Source organism: Pelodiscus sinensis, chromosome 2 (genome assembly GCF_049634645.1).
Source record: "Pelodiscus sinensis isolate JC-2024 chromosome 2, ASM4963464v1, whole genome shotgun sequence".
In the NCBI taxonomy this organism is placed as follows: Eukaryota; Metazoa; Chordata; order Testudines; family Trionychidae; genus Pelodiscus; species Pelodiscus sinensis.
In genome coordinates, this window is record NC_134712.1 from 35,969,712 (window position 1) to 35,989,250 (window position 19,539).

General features: G+C 42.9%; 1 protein-coding gene across 4 annotated transcripts in view; it reads left to right on the forward strand.

The window, feature by feature from the left end:
* The window catches only part of RGS22 (regulator of G protein signaling 22), a 111,836-nt gene that overhangs the window by 68,226 nt on the left and 24,071 nt on the right, over positions 1 to 19,539 (forward strand). For all 4 annotated transcript variants that reach the window (XR_012901293.1, XM_025184322.2, XM_025184323.2 and 1 more), the window contains 5 exons: positions 8,453 to 8,647; positions 13,215 to 13,307; positions 14,304 to 14,470; positions 16,487 to 16,649; positions 17,571 to 17,732. Coding sequence is in view for 3 of the 4 variants with exons in the window: in XM_025184322.2 (XP_025040107.1) it covers positions 8,453 to 8,647; positions 13,215 to 13,307; positions 14,304 to 14,470; positions 16,487 to 16,649; positions 17,571 to 17,732 (780 nt within the window). In the remaining variant the exon portion in view is untranslated. The remainder of the gene's footprint in view (positions 1 to 8,452; positions 8,648 to 13,214; positions 13,308 to 14,303; positions 14,471 to 16,486; positions 16,650 to 17,570; positions 17,733 to 19,539) is intronic.

Consider the following 19,539-nt stretch of genomic DNA (forward strand, 5'->3'; position numbering starts at 1 on the left):
TGAACTTGTTTGGGGACCAATACTAATAATTCTTATTGTGTTTTTGCCCAAGTCTAAGCATTCTGAGATTGCATACTTATACTTAAGGATGATGATCTTAACCCAACACTCCAACCTGAAGATTCCCAACTTTGGGAGTTCATAATACAGACCTGAATTGCAATCTGAATTTCCCAGAAGTTCAGTATCTTTGCATTTGATCCATTAAAAATAACTTCAAGATGCAAACTCTGATCAGACTCCAGATCTGGATTTTGGTTTGGACCCATCACTAACTTTAATACTTTTATAGGAAAATATATAGCTGGAAGGTAGGAAAATTCTTTGTTTTACTGAAGTTGCAAAATGTTGAATAAATTAAGCCTGAGATTTTACATGCACAACTTTATATGCATTTAATTTGAACTGAGTTTTCTTGTGATATGCAATATAATTCTCTATGAATTCTTTAGTGCACAGGCTCAGAGAGGGGCCATTCAGGAATTTCACAGCCCCAGTGAAAATCTGGAAGCCCAATACTTCATTTAGTTCCTTAGCCTGAAGGCGAAACACAGCCACTAAAACACCCGGGAAGTTGAGTGGGGCAGTCATCCTGGACACCAACTTTCAGGAAGAGCCAAACTACTGAGCAGCTCAACTTTTTTTTGTTTCTTTGGTCTGGGCAGTTAAAAAGTGGGGATGAGTGCTGAAAGTGTTTTCCACCCTGGGTCACTCCTGGATACACCCTTTAAGAGAGTGTAATGTGTTCTTCCCTCTGAAACTGGCTGGCTCCATTTGACAGTGCAGAAGAGGAAAGAGCCATAGGAACTGCTTCTCCTCTACTTGCTTGTGATGACCAGCAGCATTTTCAGTAGTATCCAATTCAGTCCTTACATTCAGCCAGGGCAAGGTCTGAAGTAGTGACTGAGCCCTGTACAGGGAATACTAAATGGTGGAAGGTTCCTTGTCACCTCTTCCATCATATATCAGCACAAGCACTTAGTCATGCTCTGACCGTGGTATGGCTCAGTTACCACACTAATGGCCATAGTCTACAAATCTTGCTAGAAAAGTAGGCTGTGTGCCAAGTCCTCAGATGTCATAAATCTGTGTATCTGTGTTGAAGTTGAGTTACATAAGTCCGGAGCAGCTGAGGAGTGGGGTAAATATCTAGAATGCACTGTAAACCTGAGTGTCCACACTGAATTGTAAACCTAGATTTACATTTGCTGGACCCTGGTCTCAGAGCCACACTGGCACATCCATACTGCACTACCTAGACCTTTGGACTCAGGTCAGCAGCTTGAACTGCTTCCATATTACAGGGCTTGAACCCAAGTCACAGTGGGATTTAGGTTCTGGCCCTCCCTCTAAAGGGGTCCCAGGACCCAGGTCCTGAGTGCTTGCTGACCTGAGTGAAACTGATCTGTATGAACAGAATTGGACCTAGGGCTCAAGCCTGAGGCAGAGGTTTTGTGTGCCATGAAGACATACCCTTAATTAGGGAAAATTTGAGCTGTCCTGTAGCTCCTTTTAATACCTGTAAATTCCGATGTCTAGTAAGTTATAACTATAGATAGCTTAGTGCAGGGGCAGGCAAGATATGGTGGGCCGGATGCAGCCCACGGGCCAAGCCTTTTAATCTGGCTGTGGCCCACCCCTGAGGTAGGGAACAATGCCACTCAAAGTGGCTGATTGTTCCCTGTGGCTCTCTGTTTCCAGCCAATAGTAGCTGAGAGATTTTGCTCCGTGTGGGGGCAGCAAGCAAAGCCTCCCTCCAAAGTGTAGAGAACCACATGGAACAGGTTGCTGGCAGGCAGGGAAGTCTGCCTGAGTGTGCTGCTTGCTGGGAGCTGCTTAGAAAAGCACCTCCTGGACAAAGCCTGACTCAGGCACCCCACCTCCACCCCAACTCCCTTCCAAACCTTGCACTCTCTCTAACACTCCTCTCCCAGGCCAGAATCCTCTGCTGCACCATAACCCACCCAGACCCTGTACTCCAATCCTCTGCCCCAGATCATAACCCCCTCCTTTACCCAGACTCCCTCTCAGACCTCATACCTTCTCCTGCACCCCAGCCCTCTATCCCAAGCTCCCTTCTGCACCCAACCTCAGTCCCAAACCCCACATCTGCTCCAGAGAAAAGTGCAGTCCTTGATCACTTTCAAAAATATTGACGTGACCCCCCGTCAAAAATTATTGCCCACCCCTGGCTTAGTGGATGTAATATCTGTTTTTATGTATGAAGTCACTTTGTATCATCTCCACCTGTGAAATGGAAGTGGCATCAATCAAGCCCTGATACTGCAAAGGTAGTGGTTTCAAAATCTGTTAATAACTTATGACTTTGTATATCATGGCAATTTTATAGATTAGTTTATCCTACTTCTCCAATTTCTAACCCAAAACAAACAGCCATTTGAATGAAACTATTTTGCAAATAGAACCGTTTCATCTAAGAAAGATGTGTTTTGTTTTTTAAAAAGCCACATTGCAAGAGGGTTAGCCATTTAAACAACCAGGTTAAATGTAATACATTGCGGTCTTCACTAATTCAGTGTGTGGTTTTATGAGTCATAGTAAGTGGACCAACTTAGTCTGATTGCTGTCTAATTTGACTTGAATAAAATGGCTAACCTCTTTATGAGATGGTTATTTTTATAGATATCACAGCTTTATATGCCTGGACTGTTCTTCTTCTAACTTGGCTTTTTTACATATGAAATGTGTTGGATCAGATTAAAATATGATGTAATTGTAATTTTATTAGTTTTAAGTAACTTCCAAGATTTGACATCACTGTGAGTCTAATTAGTGCTGTATCTGCAAAATTTCAGTTTATTTTGTAATTAGGCAGAGGTGTTCATTGATCAGATAAATTTGGTTAAATTCTTCAACAAGGGTATGTATATTCCGAGCAGAGTTGCTGGATTTTTTCCCCCCAATGGTATCCATCAGCTCAGCTTCAGCACCCTCTGCTGCTGCACACTCAGGAAACGTCTACACAGCAGGGCTAAACTCAAAATAAGCTACACAACTTAAATTAGGTCAGTTGCGTCGCCTAATTCAAAATAGAGCATTTCGGCTTTTGTTGCTGTCCGCACAGCAGGAAGTCTGAGGTAGAGCACTCTTCCTCCAACTTCCCCTAATCCTCGTAAAATGAGGGTTACAAGAGTTGTAGTAAGGCGTACTCCAGCTCGACAGTATTTTGACATTATGTCAAAATAACTGTTTGTAGTGTAGACACGGACTATGTTAAATAATACTGCTATGTAGATGTGTCCTCATAGCGCTGGTATAAAGACCAGCCACAGTGGATCAGGGGCCAGGGTTCCTGTCCCTTGACTATTGCAAGTCCAGGGAATAGGTGCAGCAGGTTGGGGGACAAGCTAAGCTCCTACCACATGGCTTCATGCATGTATGCACTGCAACACATGAGGCTACATCTCAGCCCTCTCCAAGCCTGGCTGGCCAAAGTATATTCTCTTGGGCTATGGCTACACTGTAGCCTTCTTGAGGAAAGGCTTATGCAAATGAAGCATGGTGTGGAATATCACTGCACTTCATTTGCATAATTAATTAGCAGCTGCTTTTGCACAAGAGGATTTTGCACAAAAAGGAGCTGTGTAGACGTCTCCTTTTTGCACAAAAACCCCCTCTTGAGCAAGAGCCATTCTTCCTGAAAAAATGAGGAAGAATGGCTCTTGTGCAAGAGGAGGTTTTTGCACAAAAAGGAGCTGTCTACACAGCTCCTTTTTGTGCAAAATACTCTTGTGCAAAAGCGGTTGCTAATTAATTATGCAAATGAAGTGAGGCGATATTCCATGCCATGCTTCATTTGCATAAGCTTTTCCACAAGAAGGCTACAGTTATGCATCATCATTTGGACTGAATGGTCACTGTTCCTGTTTGGGTCCTTGATACACTGACATAGTGGCTAAACCACCATGCAGAATGTGCAAGACTTCAAGGCTACGTCTACACTGGCCCCTTTTCCGGAAGGGGCATGTTAATTTCACCTATCGTAGTAGGGAAATCCGCGGGGGATTTAAATATCCCCCGCGGCATTTAAATAAAAATGTCCGCCGCTTTTTTCCGGCTTTTAAAAAAGCCGGAAAAGAGCGTCTACACTGGCCCCGATCCTCCGGAAAAAGCGCCCTTTTCCGGAGGCTCTTATTCCTACTTTGAAGAAGGGGCCAGTGTAGACGTACTTTGAAGTAGGAATAAGAGCCTCCGGAAAAGGGCGCTTTTTCCGGAGGATTGGGGCCAGTGTAGACGCTCTTTTCCGGCTTTTTTAAAAGCCGGAAAAAAGCGGTGGACATTTTTATTTAAATGCCGCGGGGGATATTTAAATCCCCCGCGGATTTCCCTACTACGATAGGTGAAATTAACATGCCCCTTCCGGAAAAGGGGCCAGTGTAGATGAGCCCCAACTGTCTCTGGCATCCAATGTTATCAGCCCTCAGCTGGGACGTCCACCTAGGGTCTCTCAGGATTCAGGGCCTCTGGTCTCAAGAAGTACTTTCCTTTCTCATCAATGTCAAGAAGCTCTGGGGCAGGGGTGGCCAACCCATGGCTCGCGAGCTGCATGCGGCTTTTCCTCCCTTAAAGTGCAGCTCGCAAAGCCTCCCCTTCGGCTCACGAAGCCGCTCCTGCGCTCCTAGAAATGGCCCCCGGCCCCCAGTTCCCTGTGCTCACCGGGTGCAGGGGAGCCCTCTGGCGCGGCAAAACAAAATGATGCCGGCAAGATGGCACTGGCCGATGGAAGCCAGATGTGGCCAAAAAGCCAAACTGGAATTTTTTTAAAGGGGCAGTGTCTTTATTTAATTTATTTATTTAGGCTCTTTGTGCTATATCCAGCACTATTTTGGCTCTTTGCCTGTAACGGGTTAGCCACCCCTGCTCTGGGGAATGAGGGCCATCTAGCTTGCCAGGTGTTCCTACCTCACATTATGAACAAGAATGTATCAGTTCTCACAGACAACAAAATGGCCATGTTCTACATAAACAGACAGAGCGGATGGCAATCTTCCCCCTGTGTCAGGAAGCAATCTGATGGTAGGAGCTCTGCATTGTTCACTCAATCTGTGTAGAAGAATCCTGTCTTCCAAGAACACAGAATCAGCTAGCAGATCAGCTCATCAGATCTTGTTCCTTTAACTGGACATCCCAAGAGACATCTTCCAGTGGTGGGGGTACTCTGCTGAGAGACCTGTTTGTAACCTGCAACAACAGGAAATGCCATCAGTTCTGCACCCTGTGAGACCGTAGCTCAGAGTCTCTCACAGATGCATTCCTATTGTCTTGTACAAAACATCTGTATTATGCATTTTCTCCTCTCCTGCTGATTTTAGAAGGTTCTGATGACAATCAAGTGGGACCACGTGTGAGTTATTCTCATAGCCCTGGTACAGCCTAAGCAACATTGGTTCACCATTGTCTTAGGCCTTTCAATGGAGATTCCATCGCTCCTGCTTCTATACCCAGACCTGTCCTCTTGAGACCAGTTAGCTGCTCCACACAAACCTCAGTTCTCTTCCTCTAGAAGTATGGAAGCTTCATGGCTGGTCCCTGAGGAGCAGGCTTTCATGGAGGAGGTCTGTAGAGTCATACTAGGCAGTAGAAGGCCCCCCACCAGGGCCTCCCACCTTGCAAAATGGAAGCAGTTCTTTCTCTGGTCCTCCCAATGGGGAATTACACCTATGCAGTGCACCCTGCAACTCATTTTGATGTACCTTCTGCTGCTGAAACAAGGTCTGGCCTTCTCTTAAGTCAAAATCTACCTAACAGCCATCTCAGCTGTCTAGCCTGAGGTCAACAACCAATCCTTTTTTCACATGTAACGGTGACCCTATTTTCTCAAAGACTTAGAGAGGGTATATCGCTGGGTTAGAGAACCCATTCCTCCCTACGCTTTAAACCTTGTCTTGTCAATGCTCATGGGCCCACCATTTGAATAGCTAGCAACCTGCCCATTATTATACCTCTCTGGCTAAGTGGCCCTCATTTCAGCCAGAAGGGTGTCAGAGATCTGAACCTTTACATCAGAACCCGCATATGCGATCTCCTTCAAGGGTAAGGTTCAGCTGCATCCACACCTGTCTTTTCTCTCAAAGGTGGTCTCATGATTCCACTCCAGTCAAGCAGTCTTCCTGCCAGTATACTGCCCTCACCACTATGCAAATAGAAGGAGCCTCTAGTCTGTGCATGTTAGATGGGCTCTGGCTTTCCATATACAAAGAACCAAACTGTTCTGCAGATCATCTCAGCTGTTCAGCATGGTAGCAGAGAGAAGGAGGGGGCCTTCCCATTTCATCCTGGATTACTTTATGCATCCAGGCGGGCTACAAATTTGTGAGCATTTTACCCCTCCCAGCTAATCTGACTGCTCTTTCCACAAGATCACAGGCTTCCCCAGACAACTTCCTAGTGCAAGTCTCTGTGGAGCAACCTCCTGGTGGTCCATACACACATTCTCAACACATTATTCTGTCATCCAGCAGGTAGAGATGATGCCAGCTTCAGCTGTGTAGTCTTGCAGTCAGCCCGTCCTTAATTTTTGAGGCTACCTCCTGTACAACTGCTTGTGAGTCACCTACATTGGAATGGACATGTGCAAGCACTTGAAGAAGAAAAAACAGTTACTGACCTTTTTGTAACTGTTCTTCAAAATGTCTTGCATTCCAAAACCCACCCTCCATCTCCTTATTGTAGTCAGTCAGTAAAAATAAACTGTGGGGGTGCAGGTCTAGCAGAACCCTTCATACCAATGCTATTAGCACCAGACTAAGCACTGGAGTTGACACAATGGATACCAGTAGGGGAAAAAATTCCCCAAACTCTGCTTAGAGTGCACAAATACCTTCATTGGAATGGACATGTGCAACACATCTTGAAGAACAGCAGTTACAGAAAGGTTAGTAACTGTTTTTGGAAGGGTTTTTTTTTATGGTATTGAAATTTGACAGAACTTGATATGACAAATAAAGAAAAAAAGTTTTTAACTATGTAAACATTCCTCTGCTGTGCTAGACACCAAAATACAACGGTATTTTGTTAGTGCATGAAAACCAAAAAATATAGCTGACCAGGAAAGCTATTTTCTCAGCTGGTGTATATTAGTGTAGCTGCATTCAAGTCAGTGAGTCATGCTAATTTACCCCAGCTCAGACTCTACCCCCAAAGTTGCATTGTAAATTTGAATATTCTTACAATTTTAATGATATAAGATGCTGATAACAATAATGACAAAGAATGTTTTAAAATTGTATGGAATTTCTCCGCTCATCTGAAGAAGTGGGCTGTGCCCACAAAAGCTCATTATACCATCTTTGGCTACGTCTAGACTGGCATGATTTTCCAGAAATGCTTTTAACGGAAAAGTTTTCCGTTAAAAGCATTTTCGGAAAAGCGCGTCTAGATTGGCAGGACGCTTTTCTGCAAAAGCACTTTTTGCGGAAAATAGTCCGTGGCCAATCTAGACGCGCTTTTCCGCAAAAAAGCCCCGATTGCCATTTTCGCAATCGGGGCTTTTTTGCGGAAAACAAATCTCTGCTGTCTACACTGGCCCTTTTTCGTATAAGTTTTTCGGAAAAAGACTTTTGCCCGAATGGGAGCAGCATAGTATTTCCACAAAAACACTGACAATCTTACATGAGATCGTCAGTGCTTTTGCGGAAATTCAAGTGGCCAGTGTAGACACACCCTTCATGTTTTGTTAGTCTATAAAGTGCTACCAGACTATTTGCTTGCTGTTTTTAAAATTGTATGAATGTTATAATAGACTCATACATATTTGCTTTAGTGAGGTTTTAGGCGCCAATTCTCTGTTGGGAAAGTCCCCAGTTCTCAAGTGGGCTTCTGTGCTGTGGTAGAGTTCTAATAAAATCAATAGAGTCTGAATTAACACAGAAGCCTGTGCTAGTGGATCCTAAACCAGGACTGTGGTCTTATTGGTATTTTTGGAATTTTAACCTAGAATTGAAAATTTTAACCTTGCTCAGTTTGATTTGTAAAAAGCAAGAAGTAACCATCTTTCAAAAATGACTTCATTGTGGTACAGCACACAGCATCCTGTAACAATTAAATTGTTAGAATAATAACAGTGTGTAGCTCATAGATGATGATCCACATTTGTTGTTGCTATTGTGATTGCTTGAATGTAACTAAGGATCAGCAAAATGTTTCTGTGTAAGTATTATCATCTCTATTATGCATGATCTTGGCATCAAAGATGCTTATAATAAGCAGAAAATGTAGGAGTAAGGAAGTCAGGGAGCTGTGGCAGAAATTGTATTTTGGAAAACTTAGTAGTGCTGAGGGAATAGAGGAGGAGGGGAGGGGAGATAACGTGACCGAGAGAATAACTAGGATAATAAAAAACAGTGTGCTGCCATACTCAAACTAATTTATTTACTGTGGCCATTAGAATGGATGGTGGTTTATAAAACTGTTGTTTTCTCTTTTACTGTAGTTCCTTTATGCCACTTACATTGCTCCTTCTGCCAGCATGGATATTGGACTGCAACAGGATAAGAAAAATGAGATTTATCAGAAAACTGAGCCACCTTATGAGGATCTTTTTGACCCAGCAGAAGAATATATCCTCACACTTCTGTTGGTACCATGGATGAAAATGGTGGAAGTGGACAAATGCATTTATGGAAAGGTAACTTATTCCAGGCCAGCTAGGGAGGAGGCCTTATTCTGTCCCTTGATCAGCCCACTCAAGTCACTGGGCTTGAGTGAGTTCAAGCACTGCTCCCTAAGTATTTCTCATAAGGAAAAGAATGGGGCCATAGCCATAGTCCCCCTCTGCAGTCTGCCCCATGGAGTAGTACACACTATGGTGAGTAGGCTACACCATTCTGCAGATACAACTTGCACAGTCCTCTAATGAATTGGGCCTTTCTGCTCTGGGAAATATCATAGAATCACAGAACACTAGAACTGGAAGGAAGCTCAAGTGGCCATCGAGTCCAGTGTCCTGCCCTCTCAGCAGGACCAAGCACCATCTAGATCATCCCTGATAGATGTCTATCCAACCTGCTTTTAAATATCTCCAGTGATGGAGATTCAACAACTACCTGAATTTCACTGACACACAGGTTTTCCATATGGGATGGCATGCTCTGTGCTACCTCATAATCACACCACCGACTAAAGGCCACACCTTTGACTTTATTTAGCATGGGTGGCCACAGAGCCTGTTTTTAACTACAAAGATATCATAAACAGTGTTCTCCGGGGCACTTGGTGCTGGCCTTTGTCGGCAAACAGGCTACTGGGCTAGATGGACCTTTGGTCTGACCTAGTACGGCTGTTCTTATGTTCTCAGAAATGACCCTAAATTACGATTGTCTTAAACTTGCCTTAGTGCTTAGATTAAGTTGTGTGTCATGATTAGAGTGAGAGGTAATGTCGTACAACAGTCTATCCGTGTTTGCCTGAAACACATTGACATGTAGATAGGCAGTGAGCCTGCTCTAAAAGAATTTAGTATTCTTTCACCACTCCCGCACCTTGGACCAAGTCAGGAGCAAGGTCAAGGGGCTGTGGCAAAGATACCCCAGGGCCAGGGAGTGCAGCTCTCACTCTGGGGCAGGACTCATTGAGGGACTTACCTGGTACGCCATTCAGATATTAGGTGGGAGTGGCTCTATAGAAAGAGAATATAAAGTAAGGGCTGAGTGATCCTGAGGGAGGAACTATTTCAGAAGTAAAGCCAGAGAAAAAAGTTGGAAATTCCAATTTTGCATCTTACAAAAAAAAAAAAAAAAAAAAAATGACAACAAGAAGTAATTAGACAAGGCTGTGTGTTTTGACTCACTCATACTGGTGGACTTGAGGCTCGAGATGCCCGTGGTCAGGGCCGGCTCTACAGAGCGCGGGGCCCGATTCCGCACATGCGCAGGGTCCCGGGTAGCACGGCGCATGTGTTGTGTGCTGGAGGTACGACACATGCCCCGTGTGTCCTGGACATTACAACGCATACGCTGTGCGCCCACACATGCACAGTGCCCTGGGAGTACAATGCATGCATGGCCCCCGGGTGCATGGAGCATGCGCCATGTGCCCGGGACATCACGACGCATGCGCTGTGTGCCCAGGGTCCCCGCGCAAGCGTCATGCTCCTGGTGCACTGCGCATGCAACATTTCCCTGGGCGCAGGGCCCCATAAGGTACTAGGCCCCATGCTGGGGAATCGGCTGAATCAGCTTAAGACCGGCCCTGCCTGTGGTCACCCATCTGGAGCTTCTTGACAAGGAGGAGGAGGACATACAGCAGCTGCAGGAAGAGGACACGGCCAGTACAGTCACCCTCACTCTGGAGTGGTACCCCAGGCCCTGGAGCTTTCCCAGGCATCCTCTGACACTGGGGAGGGATCATCAGGTGAGTGCGCTCAGTTTTCCACACACACAGAGAGGAGGAGATGGGTGCAGAGGGGATGGGGAGTGATTGTCACTCAGCCTGCTTGGTCTGGGCAGCGTGCTGCACTCCGTGCACGTGCAAGCATGTGTGGTGGCAGTGTGCAGCACATGGCATCAGAAGCTAGCCCTGGAGCACACACAGGCTTGTGGTCACAGGCTGTGCGGAGGCCACACACACATCTGACCCCTGGGGGGACGTCCTCCCACCACTAGACGTTGCAAGAAGCAGGCTGGGCTCAAGGACGCACACATGTCCTCAAGCACTCCGAGGATGTCTGCACGCTCGAGGAACCACCCGCTCTCGCAGACAGCGGTGCTAGGTGCAGGTGTCTGTGCGAACCCCATAGACTGTCAAGTTGCTCCAGGCCCCATTCCCATCCATGGGATCGCACTATGGCTGGACACTTCCCTTGACTGCTTGTCTGTTGGACGGGGGTGGACAGAAGCTGGAAGCGTGATCCCCTGGGCACCTCAGGGCCCCTGTGTGGACTCTCTCTTTTGAAAGAAGTTTTCCCGATGATCTCTTTTGGAAAAGCTTCTTCTGAAAGAAACCTGAAGTCTAGATGTAGTCTTACATGTAAAGAAAAGAGCATTAGATAATCACTCATCTATAGAATAAGGGTATATTTGTTAATGTTTATAAAGTGCTTTGAGATCTTTTGTGGGAAATTCTCATAGCAGAAACATTATTATGGTCTCAACATGCATGAACAGCTATGAGTGTGCTACGCATCAGGCTAAGAACAGAATTTTGCTATGCCATGCATTTTGTGCCATATTCTCTTCTCTTTCCAAGATTTGTCATGAGAAAGGGGTTTCAACTACAGTCCTTAGTGCTCTAGAGATTATGGTGTAATGGACCAACCCATTCAATAGCATGATATGCCAATTAGACATTATAACACTTACACATTTTGCACACTTGCTCTGACCAAGTGGTTTCATTGTAAATCACACACAAACTTTCATCAATACTATAACATATTATTTTTATTAAAAATATTATTTTCATTAAAAGAGGGATGATACTTTTGGAGTATTCTTTTAATGTGTCATTTCTATCTTGTCTAATGATGGGATAGCTTCTTCACATATTTCTAAAAATTGAAAATGTAAAACCTTCTATGATTGCTTTATATTAAATTCATGCATGTAGCATTGTCTCTATTAGTGATAAAATGAGAATCTTTTATCACCCTTTCAGCACTGGTGGTGCTTTGCTTTCCTGTTGTGTGGTTGTGCATAAACTTTTCAAATGACAATATTCTAATAACAGACGAGACTTGGGCAATTGCATAAAAATATAGGGCTTCATTCCGTTGGATCCAGCTGAAAGTAGAGGGTACAGTCCTTAGGGTGGGCAAAACAACACATACTCTGGAGAACCCTGTGCTGCTTCTCTCAGACTATGACCTTTTCTTGCAATGCTCTGCTCAGTATGGCTATCCCGGAAAAGCTCTGCCGCATCCAAGGAATGCGTCTGCTTTTCTGAAAAAAAATGTGGAAAAGCAGATGCATTTTTTAGCATCTCTGTAAACCGCATTCTATGAGGAAGAAGGGATGTTCCGAAAGAGGGGTTTTTTTCTGACATTTGGCCCTGTGTAGATGGGCCAAATGTAAGAAAATACTCTTTCAGAAGAAAAGCAGAAAAAGATACGCAAATTGCGGCTTACAATTTGCGTATCTTTTTCTGACTTTTCCCTGCGGTGTATACATAGCCTACATAGACTTAGCCCTCCCTCTAGGAATGATCCAGCTTTGCTACTTGTTTAGGGAAAGGAGACTCTCTATGTCCCCTTTCCCCACTTGCTTGGCAACAAAGAAGAGGTACATGGAGCCCATAGAAAACAAGATATTTCAACCAGCAATAAAAGAGGGATCTTAAATCATACATTTGGGGCATGGTCAAAATATATTTCATAAAAACCAAAATACCAATCAAATAACCTTTTACATTAATGGACTTCTATCCCACTTCTTCCCACTTCTATCAATTCTCTGATTTAATCTTTGTACAAAATGGTCTGAAGCTATTTTCCTGCTTGTTTTAAAATTACATATTTTCACACAAACAAACAAAAAAAGGCTTGTGCGGTAATAGAACAGAGTTAGATCATGGCTTGTGGGCACTCAGATATATGATGCAGAGTATGGAATTAATATCTAGAACTTAATTTGGAAATATTCCTTTTCTCTTTCATATAAGCTTTTGCATAATTAAGACAGGTGGAGGAAGCATGTCTGTAATAGCTTACTACCCCACTAGAACCAGTAGGTCCAAGTTTGGTAAATATCCAGTTGCCACGTTTGAATATTCCAACCAACACAGTGCACAAAGAAGTTGCTTTTTCACATAATTGCTGATCTGAGCACACAAATGCAAGATGGTGGTTGTTGTTAAGCTCTGTATATGTGCATGGTGCTACACAGATTAAAAAATACCACTCAGTTCCTTGCCCTGAACAATTTACAATCTAAGGGCACCAACTGACACAATATAGAGAAAACAGGACAAGCACAGAATAGTTGTCTTATAGCTTTCATACGTGTTGGTTGGATTTTTTATTGAAGCGGTAAGCATCGTTTCCTCGTGAGGACTATAGTTCTAAGAACTGTACTGCTGCTTCTCAGTGGCTGTCATGGGGATGCAACTTGCATTGAGTGATTTTTTTCTTTTAAACATCTGTCTCGTTATTGGCAAGAGTGTTTCTTTTCTACCCACTGTCATTGGCAAGCTGCCTACCCATCTCTCCATCTTTCTATAATATGTACTGTGGGGATGACATAAGATATTATTTTTATTAGGTGGAGCTGGTGGAAGAAAGTCGACAGCTGGACTCAGTGTACTTTAGAAAGCTACAAGCTTTGCATCAAGAGAGTGTTTCCAAGAAGGATGAGGTAAGACAAGCACCTACTAACAAAAACAAACTCTTTTTCTACAAGAGAGGCTTAACACTTTATGTATCAGCAATGAAAGTAGATTGTAAGCATGTTTGACGGACCAACCGTGCTCTTCACTAGCAGTAATTTTCAAAGGACTGGTTGACAGCCATCATTGTTTTAATTATGGGTCAAATTCTACTCTCAGCCCTGGTCTACACTATCTAGTTATTTCAAAATAACAAGCAGAGTATCCACACTACCAAGCCCCTTATTTCGAAAGAAGGGGATTGTTATTTTGAAATAATAACTCCTGCTTCCCACAAGGAATAACACATATTTCAGAAATAACAGCAGTGTGGGTGCTTCACTGTTGCTATTTCAAAATAACTACTCCCCAGAGTCATTCAGAGTAATTACTCCCCAGTGCATCCTGGGTCTCTAAGTCGAGGTGGTATGTTCACATTAGGGGAGCCTGCCTCGGACTAATTTCAGGGCTTCTCCATAGTGTGGACATGCTATTTTGAAATAGTTCCTAGTGTAGACATGCCCTCAGTTACATCCATGTTTGGGCCTGATCCAATCTCCATTGAAGGCAATGGTCTAACTTCTACATACTGAGCCCTAAATCTTGAGTAAATCCCTTGATTTCAGTTGAGTGACTGGTTTATTTAAGGATAGAATCTGATCCAATATGTGTAAAATAAAGCCAATGATGTACCTTAGTAGCATGCAATTCATTTCCTTGGGGATCAGGAAGTTTTCTATCAAGATAGATTCTACGCCTCTCCAGCAATGTAATAACTTCTGTATAGCCGCATCATTCCTTGGTCATGACAGAGCATTATTTCCTGTAACAAGAGGAAAAAGTGACTGAATGGCAGGAATTATCAACAACAGAAGAGAAGGAGGAATTAAAAACAATAAAGATTTAAAACAATGGAGAATGATTAGATTGTCCAGGTTATAGACGCAGAAAACTTATTTTATATAATTGAAATTTTCTTTTGTTAGAGTGTTGCACCTGAAGTCAGTCCCCTATCTCAGCCTAGTGTACTCAGCAAAGCACAGCTCTTGAGTGAAGTTCCTGAGGACTACAGAGGTTGTCATCTTCATGACTTGCTCCGCAATGGACTGGAGTTAGAACAGTTCCGACTCTTTCTTGAAGAGCATTCTGCAGTGTATGTTTGTTGTTCTTCAGTCATTTCTGCTCTCAGAATGCCCATTGTTTTTATGGGAATTTTTGGCTATATAAGAGCTACAGGATTGTAGTCTATCTGTGGGTGGGGTTTTTTTGTTTTGTTTTGTTTTGTTTTTTGAGAATTAGATGTATGCACTAAAATGAGCATTTTGTTGAGACTTCAGAATATCTCTCTCAGCTGTCTCTTAGGAATCAATCTCCTATTATGAACTCATTTGTGGTCAAATCCTGCCTGCGTCACAGGAACATTTAAAGGCATGCACCCAACACAGAATTTGATCTTTAATGAGTAAAGCTTCCTTTTGGTAGCACAATTTGGAACTTTTTTTTTCAAATTGAAGGTTCAGAATTAGAAATATGAATAAAAGAATTTGGGCACACAGCTATCACAAGTGTTAAGCAACTTTAGTTCTGGTTCATGCATGTAACACATTGAAGCACATAATCACAGTAACTGCATATGTAAATTATGCACACACCTAATTTTTAAAATTATGTAAAATAAAGGATTTAAACAGAACTTTCATCAGAAGTAATTGTGGGTTTTGTCCCTAACTTTGTTATATCTTCCTACATTAGTCCCCATATTTTTAACATTCCAGAAAATTGCAAAAGTACTCAGTTCTTAAATAACTGTTGAAAATAGTTTAAACATTTCCTTTTTCAGCCCTCTAATCCACTTTTACACGCAACCGTTTCTTTAAATTAGGTTCCCCTATTCTAATGCTAGGGGTGTTGTCTACTGGGCCCAGGTAAATAGTAATAGAGTTATAGACTAGGAATAGGGAAAAAGAGGCAAAAGTGCATAAGCGACTTAAGAGTATAACTATGTGGAGAAAAGACATTCAGTTTCATGGAGGATTTTGAGGTTACAAATTGTAGTTTTATTTTGATTTGGAAGCTTTGGGGTCTCCGGCTCTGAGGAAGTCTACTTGGCACGCTGCAGACCCTAGAAGCAATGTGTTCCCCAACTCTGAGGCAGTCTGCGTGGTGGGCTGCCAAGGAGCTGGGCGTATGAACTGCTAGGAAATAAGGCTGTGTTCCAACTAAACTTTTTTGAAACTGAACAGTCTTTGTTATACATTCCAATTTGGACAAATCGGCAAATTCCAATGAAACATTGTTCTGTTGGAATTTTTCCAAAGAGCTCTACCAAGGAGCCTAAGTCCTAGTAGGACTTAAACTCCAAAGTACCCAAGAGACTTTTGAAAATGGGACTACAGTTTCTAAGTCAATTAGATGCTTTTGTAAATTTTGCCTGTGAGCTAATACCACAAAAAATGAAATAAAAGTCAGCAAATATTTATTAGAACAAAATATTGAAGTGGTTTGGCTGGGTCTGCCTCTGCATATTTCACTTTCTGCAAATATTCAAGCAAACAAGTTGACTGTTGGGAATGTTCACAGAAATACCCAATTTTAATAGAGAATAATCACAGAAAGTTAACTTGAAAGTGTGAGTATTCTAAATATTTCTCTTTTCTGATTAAGGAATCAAAACAGCATTATGCAACTTGTATGTACAATCAAGATTAAGTCATTAAAGAGCTGGATTTTTTTAATATAAAATATTCATATTGAACTGATTATGAGCAATTTACAGGCCCAGAATTATATGTAGAAATTATTCATTTAAACATGGATAATAAAATATTTGAGGAAATAGGAATTTATTAATAGATTATTCAAAATGAGCACAAGAGGCAAATTCATCAAAGAAACTATTTGTTGTGATGTACTATAGATTAAGACTTGAAGGCATTCCCCTTGTACATCTGAGTTCTGAACATATGGCACAGTCATGCTCGTGTTAGCTGATTTTGCATCTAGCACAGAATAAATGAGGCAAAAAGTCAGCCCCCTGATGTAGCAAGCAAGGTCTAGACACTTGATTCCATCTCTGTGAATTGTGATTAAAATAATAACTTGTTAGAATTCTGATGGAAAGGACATGAACATGGAATAATAAAGAATATTGTCTTTGATTTCTTTGTAGCATGGATCTCACGTGCTGGATAGACATTGAACAGTTCAGAAGGATGCTCCACAAGGAAAAAGAAAAAAGAGAAGAAAAATCTAAAGACATTAAAAACAAGTACCTAAATAAAAAATACTTCTTTGGACCCAATAGTCCAGCTACAAAAGAACAACAAGATCAGGTATCAGTACATAAAACAATTTTTATACACGGCTGGCACAGTTCTGGTAGAGCTCCCGCAGTTGGATACGCTCCAGGCTAGCTATGTTTGGATCCCACATTCTGGGCATAAAGGCTTTAAGCTTCCTGAGTCTACATAGGTTCTCCGTCATTTCTTTGTGCTTCTCTGGCACATTTTCTGGGTGCAACTCTCTGTCTGTTATCCCTTTGTATAAATGGGACTTTATGTTCCAGCTGCACCAGGCCCTCAGGGCTAAGACTGAGTCCTCATAGTCACCCCAGCTGCTTAAACACACCCTTGCCCAGCGATTCACTTTTTGGGCACTGAAGCTTACAGTTTGCCTCCTTAAGGACAGATGAAAGCAGACAGACACACAGATGTTCTGAAAGTAAGCTGCCATTTGTTGCATACAAAATTAGTTTTTCTAACATGTTTTTTAAATTGCAATTTACTTTTCTGTTTTTGGTATGCCTAGCAGAAACCTACATCTAACCTCAGGGTACCCAGCACTCATCAGCTTTCCCTCAGCTCTGCATTTAAGCAAACTTCCTAAAGTCTTATCAATTTCCACTCCAGCAGTCTGGTTCCATTCTGGATAAGGTGTACTCGATCCCTTTAGTAGAGGCTTTCTCATCCTTAATAGTTTGTCAGTGCCTAGTGAATTTATACCCTATGGCTCAGATCCTAGGCTTCAGTCCAGTAATTCATAGTATAGCTAAGAAAAAGCCATTCAAAAAGGGGGTTTAAGCCAAAGTGGTCTGTTCTAGCTCCCATAACAATACACTTAATATTTATGAAGTTACCACAATAGTCTTTGAATAGTCCATGTTTCCATAGCATTGTATCTGTCACAAGAGAGAGTGCCTTTTGCCCATACACAAAAGAGCTTCTCTACCCTATTATTGTATTTGGCTTGTTTAGATAATGCAATCAGGTGGTGGCTGGGGACGCATTCTTCATGATCGACTTTCCTCATCAGCTCTTCTAGAAGTTCAAAAGTATGTTCAGATGAGGCTAGAAAAAAAATGGCTCCCATTGTTCCTGGCAAAAGAACAACAACCTGGAGCACGTAGAAAAACAAAGGTAATGTAACAGATACAGTTCGTCCCAGTACTGTTTTCATGTGGGGATGTAGCTTACTTGTTAGGATAAGATAGAGCAGATAAAGAACGGCCAATCAGAGTTCACATTGAATTGAAATGGAAGGGAAGTGACTTATGCGTACAGCTTGCAGTGTTAAGCTGATGCCTGTGAATGAGTTTTGCTTTGTTTTTCTTTACTAGCCCAATCCTGCTGATGACCTGGTTAGCCACTGATGCTGAAAAAGGCAATTGATGCTGCCTCCACTGCCAGCCCCTCAGCCCATGTTGGGGGAAATTTAATATTTACAGTAGAGTTCATCCTCTGTACCCCTCTACATATTCACACCCAGAAGAAATCCAGCTCCTCAGAAATATGTTGCAGAGATGCTCAAGGCGACAAGAGCACAAGCAAATGAGCTTTCCACACTCTGCTACTCCTGTTTCTCACACCTCCCATGTCCTCCCACCTGAAGCTGTATAGCTTACAGGAGTTACTCCAGGCTTCCTGCAGAGCTGCCAAGTGGAAAGGCTGGCTGGCTACAGGCCTGGCTTCTGACTGGTTACATTAAAGAATGGTCAGTTAAATTACACATGAACGGAGCAGGGAGAGTTTTGCTTCTGCTGGCAGAGCTCTAGCAAAAAAAAAAAAAAAAAAAAAAAAAAAAGCTGGTGGGTGGGCATAGCTTCCACCTCACTGACTTTTATGGCAGTGTAGCTAGGATGGAATCTGGGGGGTGGGGGAGATATTGCACTACTGCTGGGAAGAGCAAAAAAAAGTCCTGTTTTTAGCAGCCACGCAAACTGAACTGAGAGTTTGTGCTGTATTGAGGGGAAACCTGCATTCCCAACCAGGCACCGAATTAATTCAAATCAGACACATGACTTAGTTTTCATTCTGTTTTTATCATAAAGAGGTTTCAAAGGGTTTACAAAAATGTAGGCAGATTGGATTGTCCATCTCTCTATGTGTTGATTTAGAATCCTGGACACTTGTCACAAATATCTGTATTTTGTTGGTTTTTAAATAAGCCACGTTCATTTTTTGCAAGATTGTCTGCTCCTCTCTTCCCCTGCAACATACTCCTGAATCCAGCAAGGCTGGTGGGGTTGTGGGGGAGGGGAGTCTCTTGGCTTCGACCACCAGATGTGGGGAAATGGGGTGCCCTGAGGAGTTCAGAGGAAGAAGTTTTGGGCTACAAAATTCAGCCCCCACATGGAGGGGGAGACTGGAATTTCAGCCATGGGAAGGGAGGCAGGTTGGCTTCAGCCCTGCAAGGGGTGGTGAGGTTTGGGGCCTCAGCACTGTCACTCTGTTCCTGGCTTCAGCCCTGCAGAGGGCACTGAAGCTCAGGGCTTTAGACTTCGGGAAACATCAGGACTACCTGCATCTCCAGGGTGCCTAGCAGGGTTTGCCTTCAGCCCAGCAACTCTGTTCTTGGCTTCAGCCCAGTAAGGGGTGCCACGGTTTTAGCCCTGGGCTCCACACCCAGTTTGAGCATTACAGGAGATGCTAGGGGCTGTGGAATCTGGTTGAGAATAGCTGCTTTTGAGAGTTTAGTTAGTAGAATTGAAACCAGATGACAGTCTCCATCCAACTTTATGACTCAGGGTGACCAAACATGCTGGGTTTGACCATGCAGTTCTGATTCAGGCAATCTTCCCTTGATTTAGGTGGGTGTTTTGGCTTCAAAGGGGCTGTCTGATCAGATCTATCTTTTCTAAAGCAGAGGACTTAAATACTGGGAGCATTTCATATCCAAACCCATAATAGCCTGCCCATTACACAAGAAAAGTTTAGTACTTTGCAT